The 24,974-nt window shown below is 40.5% G+C and overlaps 1 protein-coding gene across 1 annotated transcript; it reads right to left on the bottom strand.

Annotated features, from left to right (window-relative positions):
• Positions 1-10,162: 10,162 nt before the first annotated feature.
• On the bottom strand, positions 10,163-24,167 carry LOC131945985 (ankyrin-1). Its single transcript, XM_059306617.1, has 8 exons — positions 23,781-24,167; positions 22,482-22,673; positions 15,308-15,536; positions 14,434-14,544; positions 13,680-13,860; positions 12,999-13,113; positions 11,768-11,865; positions 10,163-10,962 (listed from the first exon to the last, which is right to left on the bottom strand). Exons 2-8 carry the CDS (start codon positions 22,668-22,670, stop codon positions 10,272-10,274), a joined length of 1,614 nt encoding a protein of 537 aa, XP_059162600.1. The 5' UTR covers positions 22,671-22,673; positions 23,781-24,167; the 3' UTR covers positions 10,163-10,271.
• Between the last annotated feature and the right edge of the window lie 807 nt (positions 24,168-24,974).

Below are 24,974 nucleotides of genomic sequence, written 5' to 3'. Positions count from 1 at the left end.
CATCAACCCTCGGCCAATGCCGACCGCGAGAAAATCGGATGGAAAAAGGGGAAGTAACTGCGAGATGGGGAAATAAGGGGAGGCGAGCGCCTTCAAAGTGAGCGAGCCGGGCTATCGATCGCCTGCTCTACGTGTGCTGACAGCAGGCGACATTTTGTCCTTGACGATGCGACATTTTTACTAAACAGTTTCATCTGATGGAACAAGGCTATCAACGGACGGCATGCGAATATATTTTTTTGATGAGAAATTTGCGCGGTGATTTTCTCGCTGTTTTACCGCGTTGTGCAAGACATAGTTTAATGTTTGCATTACAATCATACATGATTCTAATGTTGTGCATTTATATGTCATTTAATCGGTGGACATATAATGTAACCATAAAAGAGCCCCACTAGTAAAGGTTAATGCTTGAATCCAATTATAATTAGAACTTAGACCATTGAAGAAAACTTGTTTTGTTGAATCAGAACCATTTTCAGAAACCTAATATGGGAGTTTCTCTGGGAGCTTAATTTGAATCCGATAATTTAAATAAATAACGAAAACGAACAATCAAACTAATTTTAGCATGTTTGCCCCTCCTATTCCTATAGTATTAGTATTAAGTTGTAGATCTAAAAACCCTTGGAGCCGTAGATCAGTTATCGCAAGAGCTGTAGTTTACTGAGCGCTGGAGCTGTGGATACCGGCTTCTGTTTTGTAAGGATAGTGTCAAGATTTTGAATGGAATTTTAACCCGACGTTTCTAATCTGTTCATTCCGTTTGAATGCCGTCTGTCAGTCAACCCAGTAGAATCAAACAACCCAATTTCTACCGACCAACAGAAAGTTGACAGCAAGATAGCAATATGTGGTCTCGAACCTCAGCCAACAAAAAAACGTCGTTGAGAAGCTTTTCAACAGCTTCAACGTTATATAGTGGACTTGCTCATGTTCTCTACACACACAAGATGACGCGACAACTGACGTCATTGGACACGATGTCGTGACTATTGACAACCCATCACTTAAAAAAGATGACGCCATAACTTACGTCATGAACAACAACACGCATACACTTAACAAGCTTACCAGCTCCCACCCCCACCCCCACCCACGTACGTCCTTGACAACAACGACTACAGAGCACGCTACAGCAGCATTGACGGCTGTAAACATTGCACAGTCTGATCTAGTTCCACCAGTCATGTGACACGCACGTTTGATTTGAAATGTGATCTATTTAAGCGAATCACGTGACATCGGAAAATATTTTAAAGTATTGACATGCCCTGATGTCACATTTGTGACAGAACGCAGTCAGAAAGTAGAGAAAGGGTAGACTTAAAGTAGAGTGAAAGGAAAGTAAAAGTAGACAGAAAGTAGACACAAATTAGACAACACGACACCGATTCGATGGAGTCGACTTACAACATCTGATCGAGAAAAATGAGTTTATAAATCTCATTCCAATATTAAAATAATGCAAAATATTATGTTTAAACATTCATACAATATTTGTTTTATACTTTTCTGACATTGTACATGAGTTTTCTTGTAGCTTGTATTATTTACAGTATCAGTATAAATGCACATTGATTTGACCTAAAAAAGTGGACATACTGCGTTTGTTCTCTATACCCTCGATATAGTGATCTGATTTAAGGTCTCGCGATTTGAATTGAACTCCTTTAAAAGGAAAGCACGAAACAGGTTACTTGAAGTGTCATTTTATGGTTTCTTTTTTCCATTATTGTTTTTTTAGGTCACGTGAGTTGATGAGATCACCGCACGTCACTCGGATTAGACCATAAAATGGTGGGATTAAGATAATCTGAGAAGGGTGAGCACACGTAGGAGAGTGTTAATTAAGCTCTCTCGTGGGAGGGGCGGAAAACCTGATGATTTTAGTCAGCTGTCCAGTCTACTTTAGTCACGGAAATTTTTGTCTAAGGCACTTTAGTCCAGTTAACGTTAATCCAGTCAAGCGTAGGACATTGCTCCCACACAAAATTAGAATAATCGTATCAATAACTGCAGGCATTTACTTCTATTTTTTGAAGGAAAAATAGTCATTGAACACGTTTTAAATTTCTAATTTGGGTTGATAATATTTGTTTGCGACATTTATTTTGAGTTAACGATTTTTACATTTGACCTGTGTTCATACGTTTGGTACATCTGAACTGTGAAGTTATGTTGTTTTTTACAAGCTTTTATTTAACTCACTTCCTCTGTCTGTCGTCAGTCGTCAGTCTAGACGGAAACGCAGGAGTGAAAATTCGGACAGTTCTACTTGACCGACACGATTCACAGTTGGCACGTGGGTCAAGACATGAAGACAATGCAATCTGAAACTAAATTTGACTTAATTGGATGCCTAATTGATTTTTTACGAATTAACTAAAATTTGGACCGAATTAGTAGGCATGTCTAGCCAACCACACCACACGCGTCATCAATAGCTGCGCCATCACGACCACGTAATGGCTGCGTTCAAAAACCATTGCGCGCCTACTGAACGTGATATTCAGTAGGCGCGCAATGGTTTTTAGTCATGTAACTCTATTGTAGATAAAACATGTAAAGTACTGAAAAAAAATTCATAAAAAACGTTTTAATAACAAGCTTTTATGTAATGATGCACTAAAAAGTAGAAAATAAATTATAGACTACTATTTAAATAACTATAAAGAAAAGCGTGGGTGTCTTCCTTAACATTAGTAAAGGTATCCAATAGATACTAAAGTGACCCACGCTTTTCTTTATAGTTATTTAAATAGTAGTCTATAATTTATTTTCTACTTTTTAGTGCATCATTACATAAAAGCTTGTTATTAAAACGTTTTTTATGAATTTTTTTTTTCTATTGTTTTTCTTTTCTTTCTTTTATTTTATTGTTTGTCGTCTCCAAGATGTACGTGGTTATCAACATAAACATGATATTTTTACCATTGTAGAAAAAAAGTCACAGAAAATATCACAGGAAAAAAGTCACAGGAAAAAAGTCACAGGAAAAAAGTCACAGAAAAAAGTCACAGAAAAAAGTCACAGGGAAAAAGTCACAGAAAATATCACAGGAAAAAAGTCACAGGAAAAAAGTCACAGAAAAAAGTCACAGAAAAAAGTCACAGGGAAAAAGTCACAGAAAATATCACAGGGAAAAAGTCACAGAAAAAAGTCACAGGAAAAAGTCACAGGAAAAATGTAAGTTTTAACAATAAAAAAACAACAAACAACAGTTTCTATAATTTACACTAAACTATTTTATTTTAGTATGTGTCCAAAAATATAATTTCGTGAAATACAATGCAGCGTTTCATCTAATAGCGGTGTACTGTAAGCTGCAATATTTGAGACAACTTTAATTACACTGCGTAATTAAGACAAGTTTAATTAAAGTATCATCTAACCAAATCCCTAGAGGCTGGGTCCTGGTTCAAAGTCGAGTATTTAAGTTCAGAAAGGTGAGGGCGTGTCACGCTTCAATAACAAAACAGATATTACTGGCGTCACATGTACGGGATTGAGGAGGGGTCAGGGGGGTGTGCCGACATAAAGCTTAAAGTTTGATTTTTTTAAACCCAAGATTTGTTATCTACAATAGCCAATATATATATATATATATATATATATATATATATATATATATATATATATATATATATATATATATATATATATGTATATATATATACGTATATATAGGCTATATATATAAAAATTGATGAATAAGGGTATGGATACCTTGAATAATCCCTCTGGCTGCCACCACCAAGAGACGCCGCAGACGACAATATCTGTCCCAGCAAACGAGAGATTTTCACTCATCACTGGCCACAATATCCCCAGCCCAATATCCGGGCTGTACCATAGTGTCCAGCTCATCAAACAACTGGTTGGCTTCACTGGGGGTTGGCAGATTGTAAACATGACTAGTATGGCAGAATTATAGATGTAGGCTACACACGACTAGTATGTATGACCACTTGTGTCGGGGGGGGGGGGTGTTGGACGAGCGTGAATACAAATGGTATCGACATGTCTTTGGCACTGTCTGTGGTATAGAGAAAACATAAAAGTCGAATCAAGATACGAGGCTTATGTAGTTACGTTTTTTTCTTGGCGACTATAAGCCTTTTAAAAATGCCTTATTTCCTAAAATCTAATCGATGGGAGAAAGTATTCAATTTACTAGGTCTCAAAGATTTTAAATAAGTTTGTATTGGCCATATCATCATCATCATCATAATCAACATCATCATCATCGTCGTCATCATCATCATTAACATCACCATCATCATCATTATCATCATCACCATCATCACCATCATCATCATCACCATCATCATCATCATCACCATCATCGTCACCGTCGTCATCATCATCATCACCATCATCGTCATCATCATCATCATCGTCCTCATCTTTCAAGTGAGCACCATTTCGTCATGTCTCTAGCAACAACCTCTGCCTGTTGCAATGTCACGCCTCTCTCCCCCAACTCTACATCCATTGACTTCCGTGTTTCTTTTAAGCCTTCCTTGTTTACCTTCGCCCTACTATAAGACATGGGTCTCAAACATCTAAAAATAACTTAAAATATATCGTTTTAAATATAGGATTCGTATTTATTGTCTCACTGCATTCATTTGTCGTCCCCAGTATAAGATAACGGGTTTCTGTATAACTTTACAAACTGCGTCCAGCAATTAACATTAAATATTTCACAACAATTATTTTCTCTTTCAAACATCGAAACGAAAGTAAGAAAGGCTTATAAAATGTTGCAGTAAAGAAAGGCTTATAAAATGTTGCAGTAAAGAAAGGCTTATAAAATGTTGCAGTAAAGAAAGGCTTATAAAATGTTGCAGTAAAGAAAGGCTTATAAAATGTTGCAGTAAAGAAAGGCGTATAAAATGTTGCAGTAAAGAAAGGCTTATAAAATGTTGCAGTAAAGAAAGGCTTATAAAATGTAGCAGTAAAGAAAGGCTTATAAAATGTAGCAGTAAAGAAAGGCTTATAAAATGTTGCAGTAAAGAAAGGCTTATAAAATGTTGCAGTAAAGAAAGGCTTATAAAATGGTGCAGTAAAGAAAGACTTATAAAATGTTGCAGTAAAGAAAGGCTTATAAAATGCTGCAGTAAAGAAAGGCTTATAAAATGTTGCAGTAAAGAAAGGCTTATAAAATGTTGCAGTAAAGAAAGGCTTATAAAATGTTGCAGTAAAGAAAGGCTTATAAAATGTTGCAGTAAAGAAAGGCTTATAAAATGTTGCAGTAAAGAAAGGCTTATAAAATGATGCAGTAAAGAAAGGCTTATAAAATGTTGCAGTAAAAAATGTGCGGAATCTCGTGAAGAAAATACTGGAAGCTTTTCTGGGAAGCAACTAGCGAGACAGAAACCCAATCCAGCCCAGCGTGTCTCCTGGGGTTAATCAATAGCGTTTAGCCCGGGGGTTCTCGTGTGGTGGACTGTGGGTGAGGTACGGGAAATTGTGGTGGAAGAGTTTCAGTAGCAGAGTCACGCGTCATTAGGAGGAGTCGAGACGTGATGTGATACCTGGAGTCATGAGTCGAGACGTGATGTGAGACCTGGAGTCATGAGTCGAGACGTGATGTGAGACCTGGAGTCATGAGTCGAGACGTGATGTGAGACCTGGAGTCATGAGTCGAGACGTAATGTCATACCTGGAGTCACGCGTCATTAGGAAGCGTCGAGACATAATGTGGCGTCTAAGCGAAACACTTGTGTCGAAATAAAAAATTTTGTCCCCTTGTTCTTTGTCGACGTCTGCTTGTTGAAGGCTAATCAAAACTTAGCTTTAATTACTCCTAATAACTACCACTTTATATTGAAGCTTTACTTTCCCTTTTTTTGATGCTGTAAGTCCCGCTTGGGATTGGAGATATTTAATTGTTTTTGTGCGATTTTTTAAATGCGCGCATTAAACTAAGTACGCCCTTTCGCGATGCACATAATTTTAAACAGCATTTTTTTTTTATTACGAAAAATCTTAACTTTGTGCGTGTGTTATTTTTGTTTTTATAGAAAGCCTAACAGGCATATTTTCATTGGCGCCGCGTGCAGGCGAACAGAACCGCTGGCCAGAGGCAGGGGAAGATAATTGAAATCTTCAGTCCGCCGAGGTTGGGAGAAAACAAGTAGTTTGTGGGCGTAGGCCGGAAATACAACACCAGGACGGGAGTTTCGAGGGCGGGAAAGTTTAACCCTTTCTGGGCTGGGTTAAGGTTTTTGTTTTTTTTAGTTTTAAAATTCGAACCGGTTGACTGTCACGTGAGCTAGATTATAGACATGCGCAGTGGGGTGACGATCTGAAGCAAAATTAATAAGCGCTCTCTGATGTCTCCAGCGAAATGTGTTTAACCCTTTGCTGGCTGCCCAGCTAAAGTAAATCGAGACGGTTGAAGGCGTTGTTTGATGAACTCAAAAGAATATCCACACAGAGTTAAAAGCTGAAGTGTTGCGCAATGTCGAGATAATTTACCCCATAATTTAATGAAACTCAAAAAAAACGTGGGAATTATTAGCTTTAAAACTTTTTCAATTTTGATGTCCCGAAATTCGGAATGTCTAATGTCTTCTTAATGTATGTTTCCCCTTATTCCTGAATATTTCTATCTTGCTAGTACACACTTCAATTTTTCTTAGTGCGCATTTCCTTCACGCACAAGTTTCTTCGTCTTAATGTATGTTTCCCTTATCCCTTATTATTTCTCTCTTTCTAGTACGCACTTCAATTTTTCTTAGTGCGCATTTCCCTTCACGTTAGTGCGCATACTCCAGCGCACTTGTCATATATAAAGTTTAAGAAAGCAGTGTTGAAGCTGATTAAAACCCACTAAAGTATTATTCCTCCCAGGCTAAACAAGTAAAGCCTTTAGATCACAGACCTACGAGAGGACAAATAAAATAATCTACTCAGACAAAGATAACTGCTCATGAAAATAACGAACCCATTTATTTAAACACGCCAGTTTTGCATACAAAAAAAAATCTAAATTATACACCTCTAAACTCTAAAACAAAAGTTTTGCCTGTCTCTAATGTGTACATGTAATAGGGTTAAGTTTAGGGTTAAATCGCCATTTTTTTCCTCTGTTAGCCGCTAAAATATTTTAACAAATGTGTTATTTTTAGTTTCTAAGGGCTAAATCTTCTTGTAGGGCTGTATGTGAAAAACTTTTTAAAAAATGTTTACTGTTCATGGAACACTTTCAGGAAATATTTTAAAATTATTTAGTCAATTTCCCGGAATTTTGTTTTTCGTGAATTGCAGAATTTAAATAACTTTTTAAAATGCTCCGAGTTTTTAAGGAACTGTCATCAATCACGTGTGACCTAAATAGCCCCCCCCCCCCCCCACCACGTCATTTGGGAGTGTGATGATCACGTGATATCAGCCAAAGCCTATGGGACGTGGTCTTTCGTGGCCTCGTTAAAGGATATATCGTTTAGTAGCGAATCTCATGGTCTTGTAATCAGTGGCGTAGCGAGGTCGGGTGTCACCCTGTGCGGCACTTAATGGTGTCACCCCCCAGAGGCGTAGCGACCCTTCCCGGGGACAAACTTTCAAGTTTTCGATTTGCCCCCCCCCCCCCATCAAGTTTTTCTATATATATTTTGCTATTTTTTTGCCTTGGTGTTATCCCCCTAAATGGTGTCACCCGGTGCGTTCCGCACCCCCGCCCCTCCCCCCCCTCGCTACGCCTCTGTTTGTTATATTGCTTATGGTTTTTACATCACTATAGTCTACATCTTCTTCGTTCTCAATTATATTTTGAAATAAATCTCCTCCAACATAATTGAGTATTGGGTGTCAACATGGTATGTGCAATATGGCCATTGACTCAGATTTCAGCCTGCTTCTTTTTAGACTTGCTTCCATAGCCTTTGTCCAACCAAGAGCAAACTACAAGTGCAGATTTTGGAGTTTTCTCTCCTAGATGGGTTGCTGTCTCCATACCAATTATTTGATTAGTTAATATTAGTAATTAGGCTTAATTATTATAATAATAATTATTAATTATTTCTATACGTATACTACGCAATAATTTATACTAACCAGCATGACTTTTACTCACTTATTAAAATTTACCGACCTACATCATCACTTTTGGTAAAGTGTTCAACGACACACTTTCAAAAAGACGAATAAATTTTTTCCCGAAACATCAATTTTACATCAGATTCCGTTGTAATTTTCGAGTATGAATATAAAAAGGTATCTGTTGTTTATTTGTAAACAGTTATTTAGTCAAGTTACTAATAGGAATATTTTCTCACTAGCTTAGAATTAATGAACAATTACGGTAGATTTTGTTTGGCCTCGACCTCTCCCAAAGATTGACCACTAGGACGTCTCCCAAAGGTTGACTAATAGGACGTCACCCAGAGGTTGACCACTAGGACGTCTCACAGAGGTTGACCACTAGGACGTCTCCCAAAGGTTGACTAATAGGACGTCCCCCAGAGGTTGACCACTAGGACGTCACCCAGAGGTTGACCACTAGGACGTCACCCAGAGGTTGACCACTAGGACGTCACCCAGAGGTTGACCACTAGGACGTCACCCAGAGGTTGACCACTAGGACGTCACCCAGAGGTTGACCACTAGGACGTCACCCAGAGGTTGACCACTAGGACGTCACCCAAACGTTGACCACTAGGACGTCTCCAAAAGGTTGACCACTAGGACGTCATCCAGAGGTTGACCACTAGGACGTCACCCAGAGGTTGACCACTAGGACGTCACCCAGAGGTTGACCACTAGGACGTCTCCCAGAGGTTGACCACTAGGACGTCACCCAGAGGTTGACCACTAGGACGTCACCCAAAGGTTGACCACTAGGACGTCACCCAGAGGTTGACCACTAGGACGTCACCCAAAGGTTGACCACTAGGACGTCACCCAGAGGTTGACCACTAGGACGTCACCCAAAGGTTGACCACTAGGACGTCACCCACAGGTTGACCACTAGGACGTCACCCAAAGGTTGACCACTAGGACGTCACCCACAGGTTTACCACTAGGACGTCTTTCAAAGGTGGACCACTCTTGATTGTACGATGTTAAATGCGCGCGCAGCTTAGCTCTAAAGTTAGCAGCAGATAATTGGCTCAAGGAAAGTGGAGAGTTCTGTCTCAATCTGTTCAAATTATGTCCGGGAGGGCGGGGGAATGGTGGGGGATCGTAGGGGAAATGAGGTGATGTGTGGGCCATTGTGGGGGAGAAGAGAGGATTTGTGAGGGGACGTGTAGGAAGCATGAAGGTAACGAGTTTTCACACAGTAGTAGTTATACTTAATTAAATTTTTAATAAAACTTGGCTTTTTTTAAAAATAGGCCCTTCACATAATTTTGTATCTAGATCATAGAATTTTAGTTCGCGAAATCACTACATAAATGTTCATAAAATCAAATCGCAAGATTAAAAGCACTTGTGCACCAAATGAACCCACACAAGTAGGCTATAACACGAAAAGATTGTACTTAGCAATCTTTAATTAATTATAATATTAATGAAGCATTTAATTATGTCAAATTTTATGTCACATCACATTGTTATCGGATCTGAACCAGAAATAGGTTGATAAAAATGGTTGAAATTTCGCTCGAAAGTTTCGATCCATGACGGACCGAAAAATAAAACACCAGAAGAAGCAAGTTCATCAAAAACGGGTAATTCAAAGTATTTATTGTTAAATTAGTCTTTTTAAATGTCTTCATCTTTGGTCTAAAATGTCTTACTGGAAGGATTTCCTCTAACACAATTAAGCACTACGTGTCAACATGTTATGCGTCATGTGTCCCGTTGCCTCCAACCTCAGAAAGCTTTTCTCTCTGAACTTGCTAGCCTTTATCCAACCCAAGAACAATATCTACGACAGCAGTTGTTTGATTTTGGAGTTTTCTCTACTAGATGGGTAGGTGTATCAGCTAGCCAGCCTCATCTGACCGGAGTACGAACAGGACTTCTCGAGGAGGCAATTAAACGCTCTCCCTTACTGTAACCCTCCCCTTCCCACCCACCCTACCTATACACATACTTCGTGCTTTGCTTTTCAGTGTGATTAAGATAGTTTTATTTTTTTTTTAAATCATTTTTTTTTAAAGACAGCATAAGAAATAAACAATATACGCATAAACAAGTACAGCAACTCATGAAATGTATTTACAATGTGAATAAATAGGGGAGGTAAGTTGACTTTACAGATCACAGCACGATTGATATAAATAAAATGGTTGTCTCTCTATGTACAGCTGATGCTAATGTGGGGGAGTTTCTTCCCCTTTGGGCGAATCTAGGAACCCGGATGTAGGGTTAAACAGCAGAAACTGTTTGACGAGGCGGGGAAGGGGCAGAACTCTAACACACTCGACGAGTTTTGACTTGAGGTGGTCTCTGAGAAACAGATGAGTTAGCGTTCTTAGATCTCGCGGGGCCTCGGCCACAGCGAGAAGTGTGAACCTCTGCTCGGGCGACAGGCTACTGTAGACTTTGATGGAGTCGGCGTCGAACACCTTGGCCGCGCTGATCAGCAGGTGGAAGACTTCCGGTTTGGTTTTCAGGTACTGGACGCAGTGGAGGATGCCGTGCGGGTCTTTAGCGCGGCTGGAGGTCGAGGCGGCGCAGAAGTGAACTTTAGCGCCGTACAGGATCAGCGCGTGGATGACGTCATACTGAACTTCTTCCGTCTCGCAGCGCATGTACTCCGTGAGGGGGGAGAGGAAGGGGCTGCTGTAGGACAGGAAGGGGGCGTTGGCGTTGGGGTTGGCCCCGTACTGGAGGAGAACCTTGACGATGTCCAGCCGGTGCTTGAGCCCGGGGGTGGCGCAGGCCAACTGCAGGGGGGTGGAGTTCTCGTCGGTCACCTCCTCCACGTGCGCCTCCCACCGGAGCAGTAGCTCACACATGTCCGGGTTGTCGCACGTGATGGCGGTGTGCAGGGCTGAGTACCTGGGGGGGGGGGGGGTAATGGAGGGGGGTATTGATTTATTTAAAACAAAAGCAAGCAAAATCTAAAGGTTTTATTTTGTTAAGTTAATAAAAAGTATTTTAGAAACTTAAGTCACAATATATTATCTATAGTTAAATAAAGCCGTTTCCCCCAATAGCTCAAGTCGAGGAATGTCTCTTGTCTTAGGGAAAGAATGATAGAGCAATTACATTTTCTATTAAAATTTCACTTTCACCAGGTGAATAAAGTAATCCTTTATGTAGCTAAGACTAATGTAGTCATCTGTCATGTGTGCTCAACTTTCTGAAATCTATTGTTTATTTATTAGTGAGGTGTGAATTTTTAGTCACAAGTCTTTATAGATTGTTCAATTTTTTCCCGAAGTTCGCCACTAGACTTGGGCAAGTACCTGACTAAAGGATTTACCTGTGTAAAGCTAACATTAATGTGACTTGCCTGTATAATGCTAACATTAATGTGACTTACCTGTGTAATGCTAACATTAATGACTTATCTGTATAAATAATACTAACATTAATGACTTACCTGTATAATGCTAACATTAATGCCTTAACTGTGTAATGCTAACATTAATGACTTACCTGTGTAATGCTAACATTAATGTGACTTACCTGTGTAATGCTAACATTAATTACTTACCTGTATAAATAATACTAACATTAATGACTTACCTGTGTAATACTAACATTAATGACTTACCTGTGTAATGCTAACATTAGTGACTTACCTGTGAAATGCTAACATTAATGACTTACCTGTGTAATGCTAACATTAATGACTTACCTGTACCCCGGGGGTCGGCCAACCACCGCCCCACGCCTCAACAGAGCGTTGGTGATGCCGGTACTGCCAGACTGTACGGCGTAGTGGATGGCTGTTTTCTGGGGGGGGGGGGGGGGGGGGTGGGGTGAGCAATAATAAATATTAGTCAACGTGGTCAACTGAGAGGAAAAACAAAGTTACATTTGACTGGGATAGGATGCCCCCACCCCACGTTTGTTTTTTCTGAGGGTGGGGAAGAACTGATCGAACAGATCCGACTTGGCGACCAAGATAAATGGGGGGGCACAATTCTAGTGTGTTTGTGTGTGTGTAGGTGGGGGGTGGAGGGTGTGTAAGTTGGTAGGTGCCCGTCCCCTAATATTTGAAGCAAGTTGTAGGAGATTATTCATTCACACTGACTGAGTGCCCAGCGTTAACGTTGTATAAGGGAGAGTTGCGAGCATCCGGCTTCTGATATATTTTTTAAACAGATGTAGGAGAATCTTTATAAGACACATCTGTAACTACATATAGTGTTCACCTGTTGCTAGATCTAGATTTGATCTGGTATCAAACACTTTACCCCGTGTAAAACCGGTCAGATCCTTGCTGTCAAAACCCTCCTAATACTTCACTCAACATAACAAAACACGATCAACTAAAATAAACAACCGAGTTTTATGATGGAAAAATAAACACCGGACACAAGACACCACTTTCGAGCCGGTTCTCTATTTTATTGCTGTCAAGTCGTGAAATGTTATGACTAGCTACCTCCGGCTAACCGGCTATTTCCGGTCATAAAACTACTCGGCAGTGATGTTTGAACTTTAAATCAACCAATCAGACTCGGGCTTTTAAAATCAACCAATCATAATAGGGCAATTCGTTTTAAATGTCAACACTCTATTTTTTTTAAACATGATGTTCGCAATTTTGATAAATTGGTTCAAATCGTAAATTAATGAGTAATTATAGCTTAGCAACTAATAATTTTTAAAATGTGTTCTTGATTAGAATATCGTTGGCCTATTTAATCAAGATTCTCCATCTAATGAGGTGTTTATTAATAGATCATGAATTAGAAATTAATGATAGAAAGGTTGGGAGGGGAAGAAAGGGGGGGGGGGGGGAAGACTTTAACCTGAGGGTGCCTCTTCTGTCTAGCGTGTGTGGGCCCTGGGGAGGGGGGGGGGGGAGATACTAAAACAGTGGAAAGTTTATGGAAGAACTGAATGTCAAACAAGGTCACCTGCTCGAACCTTGAACTTGGCTGAAGTTCAAGGTCGGCACCGTGGTCTAGCAGCAGTCTGGTGACGCGCATGTTGTGTTGTCTGCAGGCTTTCATCAGGGGGGACAGGCCGCAGCTGTGGGGGGGGGGAGGAGAGAGGAGCGGATATTGGTTTTAGGATATTAGGTATGTGGAAGATAATATTGTAAAACAATCTAAGTGACAAGTGGATACATTGGTGACCAATGGTGATATTCATGACAAGTGGTGATACCAGTGATAAGTGGTGATCCTGGTGTCAGGTGGTGACATGTTGTGATACTGGTGACAAAAGTGATATAATTGAGAAGTGGTGATATTAAGGGTGAGTGGTGACACATGGTGATACTGGTAATACATTTTAATACTGGTAACAGGTGGCTATATTAGTGACAAGCTAGCTAATGGTGGCAAGTGATGAGAAAAGCGACAAATATAGTACGTAGTGTCACCACTGCTAACCAATGGCAATAGCGCTGACAAGTGACAAAAGTGACAAGTGACAAAAGTGACAAAAGTGACAAGTGACAAAAGTGACAAGTGACAAAAGTGACGCTATAAGATGACCTTTCTACACCTGACACGTGACAACATGGACAACCTATCTCCCCGCCACCTGACACACCAAACCAAACACCCAAACTGACGTCACGGATGACTGACCGGCTGAAGACGTTGGGGTCGGCACCAAACTCCAGCAGCAGTTTCATGCAGTCCAGGTTCTCCAGGGGCACCAGGTTGATCTCGTAGCCCAGGAAGTAGTGGTTGTCCGGCTTGGCCCCGCTGGACAGCAGAAGTCTGGCACATTCCACGTGGTTGTTCTCTAGCGCCATGTTGAGGGGCTCTGTGGGGGGGGAGGAGTGGTCAGGAGCCAGGAGGAATAACGATCTAACTCTTTAGAAAGTATAGTTGCATTGTGCTCAGATATAAGTCGAGTCACTACTGGTCAGTTATAAAAGTCTAGTTACCAATGGTTAGATAAAAGTCTAATCACCAACGGTCAGATGTAAATCTAGTCACTACACTAGTCATCAATGGTCTAATATAAATTTATCCACCAATAGTCCGATATAAAAATCGAGTCACCACTGGACAGTTATAAGTCGGGCGACCAATGGTCAGATATAAAAGTCTAGTACCAATGATCAGATATAAAAGTCTATTCACCAATGGACAGATATAAAAGTCTAGTCACCAATGGACAGATATAAAAGTCTAGTCACCAATGGTCAGATATAAAAGTCTAGTCACCAATGGTCAGATATAAAAGTCTAGTACCAATGGTCAGATATAAAAGTCTAGTCACCAATGGACAGATATAAAAGTCTAGTCACCAATGGTCAGATATAAAAGTCTAGTACCAATGGTCAGATATAAAAGTCTAGTCACCAATGGACAGATATAAAAGTCTAGTCACCAATGGTCAGATATCCCAGGTGCCTGGACGGGTCAGCGTTCTCGACATCCTCGACAAAGAAATGGACCTGAGCTCCGTGGTCAATCAACATCTTCAGGGGCTCCAGCAGGCCTGTGGGTGGACAAGAAGGTGAGGTTCTGACAGGGGAATATGTCATATAGCAGGGGGTGAAGTTCCTACAGGGGAATATGTCATATAGCAGGGGCTCCAGCAGGGGGTGGACAAGGGGGTGAGGTTCTTACAGGGGAATATGTCAGGGGCTCCAGCAGGGGGTGGACAAGGGGTGAGGTTCTTACAGGGGAATATGCCAGGTAACACATCATCAACATACTACACACAACCGTCAGTGGCTCCAGCAGGTCTGGGGGTGGACTAGTGGGTGAGGCTCTTACAGGGTAATATGTCATGTACCATCTGCAACACACAACACACAATCTTCTTTGTTTTAATTTTTATGTTGGATGGGATTTCCTCCAACACAATTAAGTATTACGTGTCAACCCATTATTCGACATTGACTCCTATTTGGATTTGCTTCCATAGCCTTTGTCCATCTAAAAAAAAAAACACATCAGCAGTTGTTTGATTTAAGAGTTTGCTCTCCTACATTCTGCCCCCAGTTATCGAGACTCGTCTGCTGGGGGATTCGAACCCGGGACTCATTAGCTTTACCAGCCAACCCACGCCGACCCCTACACACTGTCAACATACTACATACCATCAACACACTATTCACATCAACACACTCCATCAACACTCTACACTCCATCAACACACTACACACCACCAACACACTACACTACACACCACCAACACACTACACACCACTAACACTCTACACTCCATCAACACACTACACACCACGACCACCTACCCTTCCTAGCACACAGGTGTACGGGCCTATACCCTATATCATCAGGGGCGTTGACGTCCGCCCCCTGCTCCAACAGGAACTGGATCCCCTCCACATACCCAGAGTGGACGGCGTAGTGCAGGGGCCGGAGCCCCCTCTTGACCGGCCCGTTGACGTCCCCGCCACACCGTACGATGGTCCTGAGCGACTGGACGGGCGACTGGTAGGTCAGGGCGTCGGCTAGCAGGCGCTGGGCATTAATGGCAGGTGGGGGATATTAATGACAGGTGGGGGACATTAATGACAGGTGGTGGACATTAATGACAGGTGGGGGACATTAATGTCAGGTGGGGGACATTAATGTCAGGTGGGGGACATTAATGACAGGTGGGGGACATTAATGACAGGTGGGGGACATTAATGACAGGTGGAGGACATTAATGGCAGGTGGTGGACATTAATGACAGGTGGGGGACATTAATGACAGGTGGGGGACATTAATGACAGATGGTGGACATTAATGACAGGTGGTGGACATTAATGACAGGTGGTGGGACATTAAGGACAGATGGGGGACATTAGTGGGGGACATTAATGACAGGTGGTGGACATTAATGACAGGTGGTGGGACATTAAGGACAGATGGGGGACATTAGTGGGGGACATTAATGACAGGTGGTGGACATTAATGACAGGTGGTGGGACATTAAGGACAGATGGGGGACATTAGTGGGGGACATTAATGACAGGTGGTGGACATTAATGACAGGTGGTGGACATTAATGACAGGTGGTGGACATTAATGGCAGGTGGTGGACATTAATGGCAGGTGGTGGACATTAATGAAAGGTGGAGGACATTAATGAAAGGTGGAGGACATTAATGGCAGGTGGGGGACATTAATGACAGGTGGGGGACATTAATGACAGGTGGGGGACATTAATGACAGGTGGGGGACATTAATGACATGTGGACATTAATGACAGGTGGGGGACATTAATGACATGTGGACATTAATGGCAGGTGGGGGATATTAATGACAGGTGGGGGACATTAATGACAGGTGGGGGACATTAATGACAGGTGGGGACATTAATGACAGGTGGTGGACATTAATGACAGGTGGGGGACATTAATGACAGGTGGGGGACATTAATGACAGGTGGGGGACATTAATGACAGGTGGGGGACATTAATGACAGGTGGGGGACATTAATGACAGGTGGGGGACATTAATGGCAGGTGGGGACATTAATGACAGGTGGTGGACATTAATGACAGGTGGTGGACATTAATGAGAGGTGGTGGACATTAATGAGAGGTGGAGGGGACATTTATGGCACGTGGTGGGCATTAATGATAGGTGGAGGACATTAATGACAGGTGGGGGACATTAATGACAGGTGGTGGTTGTAAAACAAGTGGAGAATATACAACAAAGGAATCAGCTTTAGACATACACACGTGGCTACGTTTCAGACTTAAGGTAACTACTTATCTGAAAGTAGGGATCACTTCTAAAATAAGGGATCTTATACAATTAGTCATCGTTTCCAATATTAAAAATCGTATATAAAAGTACCAATACATTTTGAATACAATGGTCACTTCTAAATATTCGGATTGCATAATAATTATAAGATCGTATCCAACAGTAGTTTCATTTCTGAAAGTATTACTCATTTCTAAAAATAGCAATAATTTCTGTAACCAATCATTTCTGAAAATAGTCAGAACTGGCAATGATGGTACAGGTCCCACATTAGGTTTAAATACGACGAAATTATGGCTATGACGTCACTAGTTGTTTTTTTTTTTTTTGTAAAAGACACTTCACATTAAAAAAATGTTTCGTTTTTTGTTCCATTTTCTTTCAATCATCCTTTAAATTGAAACTTCGCCTTTTTAAAATTATTTGAAAACCGACATTGCCATTTGAATGAATCAGAATGTTTTTACAAAACAAAAAAACTACCTAATATAGCCCCGAATAATTTGTATGGAAGCCCAAGAGACAAAGTTTTTAATTTTCACATCTGCTGGTTCAATAAAACATAGCTAGACCGTTATTCTCTGCAGTATGCGACATCCTGTTTGATCCTATTTTGGTGCGATGACCAGGTGACCATAGAAACATTTGAACTTTGTTTTTGTTTACTTCTTAGAGGGCCGTCCATAAATGTTGCCTGTAGAGAAACTTTTGTGGGAAAGGGGAGGGGTGGGGGTTGATTAGGGTATGGGGTATGGGGTATGGGGGGATACTTGTCTGACAATGTGATGTGTGATGTAGGGGAGATATTTTTTATGAACAAATAGGATATACACCAAGACAGTGGCATAGCGAGGTCGGGTGTCACCCGGTGCGGCACTTAATGTTGTCACCCCCCCCCCCAGAGGCGTAGCGACCCTTCCCGGGGACAAACTTTCAAATTTTCGATTTGCACTCCCCCCCCTCAAACTTTCGATTTGCACCCCCCTCAAGTTTTCGATTTGCACCCCCCCCCCCCCTCTCAATTTATCGATTTGCACCCCCCCCTCAAACTTTCGATTTGCACCCACCTCCCTCAAGATTTCGATTTGCCCTCCCCCCCCCCCCTCAAACTTTCGATTTGCACCACCCCCCTCAAGTTTTTCTCGATATATTTTGCAATTTTTTGCCTTGGTGTCACCCCCCTAAATGGTGTCACCCGGTGCGGTCCGCACCCCCCCGCCACCCCCTCGCTACGCCCCTGCACCAAGATAATATATATATATATATATATATATATATATATATATATATATATATATATATATATATATATATATATATATATATATATATATATATATATATATATATATATATATATATATATATACATATGGTCCTTTGAAAGTTTGAGAGGGTTGATTAATATACGTGCGTGGGGATAGATGGGACTTGCTTTTTGCGATGTTGGGGGGGGGGGGGATTAAAAACGTTTAATTGCAGTCATTAATATTCGAACTTATAAGAAAAGTTTTTAAAACAAAAAATTAACTTCTGGGTTTGTGCTTTCATTTTAACAACCAGTTAATTAATTATGCTAAATTTGGCACTCTTAACAAATGAGCACTCTTCCAACGATGATTGCCATAGGATTTAGTGTTTACCATCGTTCTGTCCCTGGGTCTGCACCCTGCCCGCCCCCACCCCCGGGTATAATTGTGATAAATGGCAGGACTTAGAAAGATGGATGGACGCCCACTGGGGCGATTTATTTTTTCTAGAGAGTGTCAGCAGCGTCACGTCAGTAGGTTTTGTTGATGGCGTTGTTGATAATGTTGTTGTTGATGGCGTTGTTGATAATGTTGTTGTTGATGGCGTTGTTGATAATATTGTTGTTGATGGCGTTGTTGATAATATTGTTGTTGATGGCGTTGTTGATAATGTTGTTGTTGATGGCGTTGTTGATAATGTTGTTGTTGATGGCGTTGTTGATAATGTTGTTGTTGATGGCATTGATAATGTTGTTGTTGTAGTATATTGTTGGTGACAGTGTTGTTATTGTTCTTGATGTCGTTGTTGATAATTTTGTTGATGATCCGTTGTTGTTGATAATTTTGTTGTTGATAATGCTGTTGATGTTGATAATGTTGTTATTATGTTGACGTCGTTGTTGATAGTTTAGTTCATGTTTATCAGTTGCTGTTGTTGTTGATAATGTTGTTGTTGTTGTTGTTGTTAATCTGTTGTTGTTGATGTTATTGTTTACCTGTTGTTGTTGATACGGTTGTTGTAGTTCGTGTGTTGTGCTTTAGCATTATGTTATTGTTGTTCTTTGTGTTGTTAAATACTTGTTACTGATGTTGTTGATGTGCCATCGCTTTTTTACTGGTTGTGCTCTTGTTTGTTTTCGTTCAAGTTGGTGATGCTGTTATTGTGGAGGTACTGATGCTGTTATTGTGGAGGTACTGATGCTGTTATTGTGGAGGTACTGATGCTGTTATTGTGGAGGTACTGATGATGTTATTGTGGAGGTACTGATGCTGTTATTGTGGAGGTACTGATGCTGTTATTGTGGAGGTACTGATGCTGTTATTGTGGAGGTACTGATGCTGTTATTGTGGAGGTACTGATGCTGTTATTGTGGAGGTACTGATGCTGTTATTGTGGAGGTACTGATCCTGTTATTGTGGAGGTACTGATGCTGTTATTGTGGAGGTACTGATGCTGTTATTGTGGAGGTACTGATGCTGTTATTGTGGAGGTACTGATGCTGTTATTGTGGAGGTACTGATGATGTTATTGTGGAGGTACTGATGATGTTATTGTGGAGGTACTGATGCTGTTATTGTGGAGGTACTGATGCTGTTATTGTGGAGGTACTGATGCTGTTATTGTGGAGGTAATGATGATGTTATTGTGGAGGTACTGATGCTGTTATTGTGGAGGTACTGATGCTGTTATTGTGGAGGTACTGATGATGTTATTGTGGAGGTACTGATGCTGTTATTGTGGAGGTACTGATGCTGTTATTGTGGAGGTACTGATGCTGTTATTGTGGAGGTACTGATGCTGTTATTGTGGAGGTACTGATGATGTTATTGTGGAGGTACTGATGATGTTATTGTGGAGGTACTGATGATGTTATTGTGGAGGTACTGATGCTGTTATTGTGGAGGTACTGATGCTGTTATTGTGGAGGTACTGATGCTGTTATTGTGGAGGTACTGATGATGTTATTGTGGAGGTACTGATGATGTTATTGTGGAGGTACTGATGATGTTATTGTGGAGGTACTGATGCTGTTATTGTGGAGGTACTGATGCTGTTATTGTGGAGGTAATGATGCTGTTATTGTGGAGGTACTGATGATGTTATTGTGGAGGTACTGATGATGTTATTGTGGAGGTACTGATGCTGTTATTGTGGAGGTACTGATGATGTTATTGTGGAGGCACTGATGCTGTTATTGTGGAGGTACTGATGCTGTTATTGTGGAGGTACTGATGCTGTTATTGTGGAGGTACTGATGCTGTTATTGTGGAGGTACTGATGCTGTTATTGTGGAAGTACTGATGATGTTATTGTGGAGGTACTGATGCTGTTATTGTGGAGGTAATGATGCTGTTATTGTGGAGGTACTGATGATGTTATTGTGGAGGTACTGATGATGTTATTGTGGAGGTACTGATGCTGTTATTGTGGAGGTACTGATGATGTTATTGTGGAGGCACTGATGCTGTTATTGTGGAGGTACTGATGCTGTTATTGTGGAGGTAATGATGATGTTATTGTGGAGGTACTGATGCTGTTATTGTGGAGGTACTGATGCTGTTATTGTGGAGGTACTGATGCTGTTATTGTGGAGGTACTGATGCTGTTATTGTGGAGGTACTGATGCTGTTATTGTGGAGGTACTGATGATGTTATTGTGGAGGTACTGATGATGTTATTGTGGAGGTACTGATGATGTTATTGTGGAGGTACTGATGCTGTTATTGTGGAGGTACTGATGCTGTTATTGTGGAGGTACTGATGCTGTTATTGTGGAGGTACTGATGATGTTATTGTGGAGGTACTGATGATGTTATTGTGGAGGTACTGATGATGTTATTGTGGAGGTACTGATGCTGTTATTGTGGAGGTACTGATGCTGTTATTGTGGAGGTACTGATGCTGTTATTGTGGAAGTACTGATGATGTTATTGTGGAGGTACTGATGATGTTATTGTGGAGGTACTGATGCTGTTATTGTGGAGGTACTGATGCTGTTATTGTGGAGGTACTGATGCTGTTATTGTGGAGGTACTGATGCTGTTATTGTGGAGGTACTGATGATGTTATTGTGGAGGTACTGATGCTGTTATTGTGGAGGTACTGATGATGTTATTGTGGAGGTACTGATGCTGTTATTGTGGAGGTACTGATGCTGTTATTGTGGAGGTACTGATGATGTTATTGTGGAGGTACTGATGATGTTATTGTGGAGGTACTGATGCTGTTATTGTGGAGGTACTGATGCTGTTATTGTGGAGGTACTGATGATGTTATTGTGGAGGTACTGATGATGTTATTGTGGAAGTACTGATGCTGTTATTGTGGAGGTACTGATGCTGTTATTGTGGAGGTACTGATGCTGTTATTGTGGAGGTACTGATGATGTTATTGTGGAGGTACTGATGATGTTATTGTGGAGGTACTGATGCTGTTATTGTGGAGGTACTGATGCTGTTATTGTGGAGGTACTGATGATGTTATTGTGGAGGTACTGATGATGTTATTGTGGATGCATTGATGCTGTTATTGTGGAGGTACTGATGATGTTATTGTGGAGGTACTGATGCTGTTATTGTGGAGGTACTGATGATGTTATTGTGGAGGTACTGATGCTGTTATTGTGGAGGTACTGATGCTGTTATTGTGGAGGTACTGATGATGTTATTGTGGAGGTACTGATGCTGTTATTGTGGAGGTACTGATGCTGTTATTGTGGAGGTACTGATGCTGTTATTGTGGAGGTACTGATGATGTTATTGTGGAGGTACTGATGATGTTATTGTGGAGGTACTGATGCTGTTATTGTGGAGGTACTGATGCTGTTATTGTGGAGGTACTGATGATGTTATTGTGGAAGTACTGATGCTGTTATTGTGGAAGTACTGATGATGTTATTGTGGAAGTACTGATGATGTTATTGTGGAGGTACTGATGCTGTTATTGTGGAAGTACTGATGATGTTATTGTGGAGGTACTGATGATGTTATTGTGGAGGTACTGATGATGTTATTGTGGAGGTACTGATGCTGTTATTGTGGAGGTACTGATGATGTTATTGTATAGCACATAACTGAACACGAGCTACAGTTATTTCGCTTCTCCGAGGAGAATGCAGGGAAAGATTTAACGAACAATTCCTTAATTTTCCCACTTTCATTTTTGTGAGGGGATATAACCGAGGTAGATTGATTTTGCCCTAAATATTACCTGACTTATTTCCCTTAGCAAAGAAAAAAATGTTTTAAGTAAATAGATTTTCCCCAAAAGTTCGCTTATCTCATTGATACTTATATATTTTTTTAATTCAGATCAATATTATATCTGTAAATTAAATTTTCATACAAATTCGCACAAAAATAGCTAAATCGATTTTACAGATGTAAAAAAAAAACCTGCTAGAATGAAGTAATGAATACCAACATCCAACACACGTCCTAGTTAGTTCTTTACCTGAAGATTCTCCGGGATGAGCAGCTCTGCTCTCTTTCTCTCCTCCTCCGTTAGCTCGTGATCCTCCCCTTTCCTCTCTCCCTCCGCCGTCTCATCCTTCCTCTCCTCCCCCTTCCTCTCCTCCCCCTTACACTCGAGGTCCTCCACCGCCTCCCCTCCCCCTTTCTCTGGACCGTCATTGTCAGACATGACCTAATTAAGTAGTTAAGTATTTGACTGTTGATAAAGTACAGTTAAGTGTTTGACTGTTGATAAAGTACAGTTAAGTGTTTGACTGTTGATAAAGTACAGTTAAGTGTTTGACTGTTGATAAAGTACAGTTAAGTGTTTGACTGTTGATAAAGTACAGTTAAGTGTTTGACTGTTGATAAAGTACAGTTAAGTGTTTGACTGTTGATAAAGTACAGTTAAGTGTTTGACTGTTGATAAAGTACAGTTAAGTGTTTGACTGTTGATAAAGTACAGTTAAATGTTTGACTGTTGATAAAGTACAGTTAAGTGTGTGACTGTTGATAAAGTACAGTTAAATGTTTGACTGTTGATAAAGTACAGTTAAATGTTTGACTGTTGATAAAGTACAGTTAAATGTTTGACTGTTGATAAAGTACAGTTAAATGTTTGACTGTTGATAAAGTACAGTTAAATGTTTGACTGTTGATAAAGTACAGTTAAATGTTTGACTGTTGATAAAGTACAGTTAAGTGTTTGACTGTTGATAAAGTACAGTTAAATGTTTGACTGTTGATAAAATACAGTTGTGTTTGACTGTTGATAAAGTACAGTTAAGTGTTTGACTGTTGATAAAGTACTTAAGTGTTTGCCTGTTGATAAAGTACAGTTAAGTGTTTGACTGTTGATAAACTACAGTTAAGTGTTTGACTGTTGATAAAGTACAGTTAAGTGTTTGACTGTTGATAAAGTACAGTTAAGTGTTTGACTGTTGATAAACCACAGTTAGTGTTTTACTGTTGATACATTATTTCTAGGTGTTATACTCTTTTATAATGTAGTTTTACTGTTGATAATGTACAGATGTGTTTCTCTGTTGATAAAGTACAGTTAAATGTTTTACTGTTGACAAATTATTTCTAAGCATTATACTGTTGATAAAGTAAAGTTGTGTTTTACTGTTGAAAAAGTAGAGTTAAGTGTTTGACTATCGATAAAGTATTCTTGAGCCGTGCACGCTACAGTATAAAGCTAAGTATGACCCAAGTCTACGTATGGAAGTTAACTAGAAGGAATGCTTGCGAGAGGTAATGTGTATGTGAGTAGACGGAACATAAATTCTTTACTTACCTAGGTTGTCCTACTTCATGTTTTGTTAAACATTTAAATTTATCTTAGTTGATTCGTTTGATAAAATTTTAAATATTAAAAATAGTTTTTAATCTCCTGATCTCTTTGAAGTAAATGAAGCTTTTTTTTTATTTTAAAAAAAGTATCTTGTTGATTTCAGTAGTCTGCCCTTTGATGCGACCAAGATTGTGGTTGAATAAAAACAAATATGCGTAGGTCAAATTATTCTCAGAAAACATCTCATATTTTGTTTTGTATGTTCGCACACGATGATAGCACTGGAGCACACAACACACGTGAAGTAGGTCAGGTGTGTGGAGGATCACCAACTACACACACAGCCACCCGACACACTTATAGCAGCACGCGGAGAGCACACACCTGCGGTATGACGTAACTTACACGGCGAGCGCGTGCAGACAGGGGCGGGGGCCTGTGGTGGGGGCTGGTTGCTTGAAAATGTCGACGTAGAAAGAACAAACAAAACAAAACGATGTTCTTTTTTTATTAGAAGTAAATTTCAACATTACAGTCTCAGCTTAGCTATGTTAAATGGTGGACTCAGCTAAAGGTAAAGTTTGAAAAAAAATCTTGCTTTATTTCGAAAACGAAAAAAAAAATTCCGAGTTCTCCGCCCTTGCATTTGACAGCCTACATACACATTTCACTTTTCTTCTTGTGGCAGACTGGTCATGGTGTAAGGTACTCCCGGCTTAACTTAGATCACTTGAAGTATTTACAGTACCTGCGCGAGCCTGTGCAACAGTAGGGAGGGTAACCGCTGCCAAAGGGACAGAATCGTGTTTGTTTACAAACGTTAGAGCTTTTGGCAGTGGGGAAGCCTGTCATTCATGAATGCGGGTACTGCGTTTTTAAGGGCAATAATTAATGAAGTAGCTCGTTAGTATATAAAATGGTGCCACTATACACAATGTAACAAAAATTGAGTGTATCACAGTCAGGTCGACATTTTTGTCGGCCCTTCAATGGTCAGCCGTAGTAGTGTCATGTTTTTTTTTTATCGACAGACTGTCAAGGTTGGTGTATTCAGCTGACAGAGAAGGTGCTAATTACATCATTATCATTCCTGTGGACCCGTTAGGGGCATTAATATAGTGGAAATGATGAGGAGGGGGGGGGGGGTATGTATGTTCTTAAAAAATGTTAAAAATAAAAAATGTAGTTAGCGTAATA

The sequence above is a fragment of the Physella acuta genome, unplaced genomic scaffold (genome assembly GCF_028476545.2).
Source record: "Physella acuta isolate Inbredline_101_S28 unplaced genomic scaffold, ASM2847654v3 ptg000543l, whole genome shotgun sequence".
Taxonomy (NCBI): Eukaryota; Metazoa; Mollusca; class Gastropoda; family Physidae; genus Physella; species Physella acuta.
Note: the sequence above shows the minus strand (reverse complement) of the source record. Positions and strands in the feature narration are given on the sequence as shown.

Excerpts from the sequence above, each read along its gene's own strand:
- LOC131945985 (XM_059306617.1), bottom strand. The coding sequence starts at position 22,670 with ATGTCTGACAATGACGGTCCAGAGAAAGGGGGAGGGGAGGCGGTGGAG. Across the intron at positions 13,114-13,679 it reads GACCCCAACGTCTTCAGCCG|CTGCGGCCTGTCCCCCCTGA; the intron begins GTCAGTCATCCG and ends CCCCCCCCACAG. Across the intron at positions 11,866-12,998 it reads CAAGTTCAAGGTTCGAGCAG|AAAACAGCCATCCACTACGC; the intron begins GTGACCTTGTTT and ends CCCCCCCCCCAG.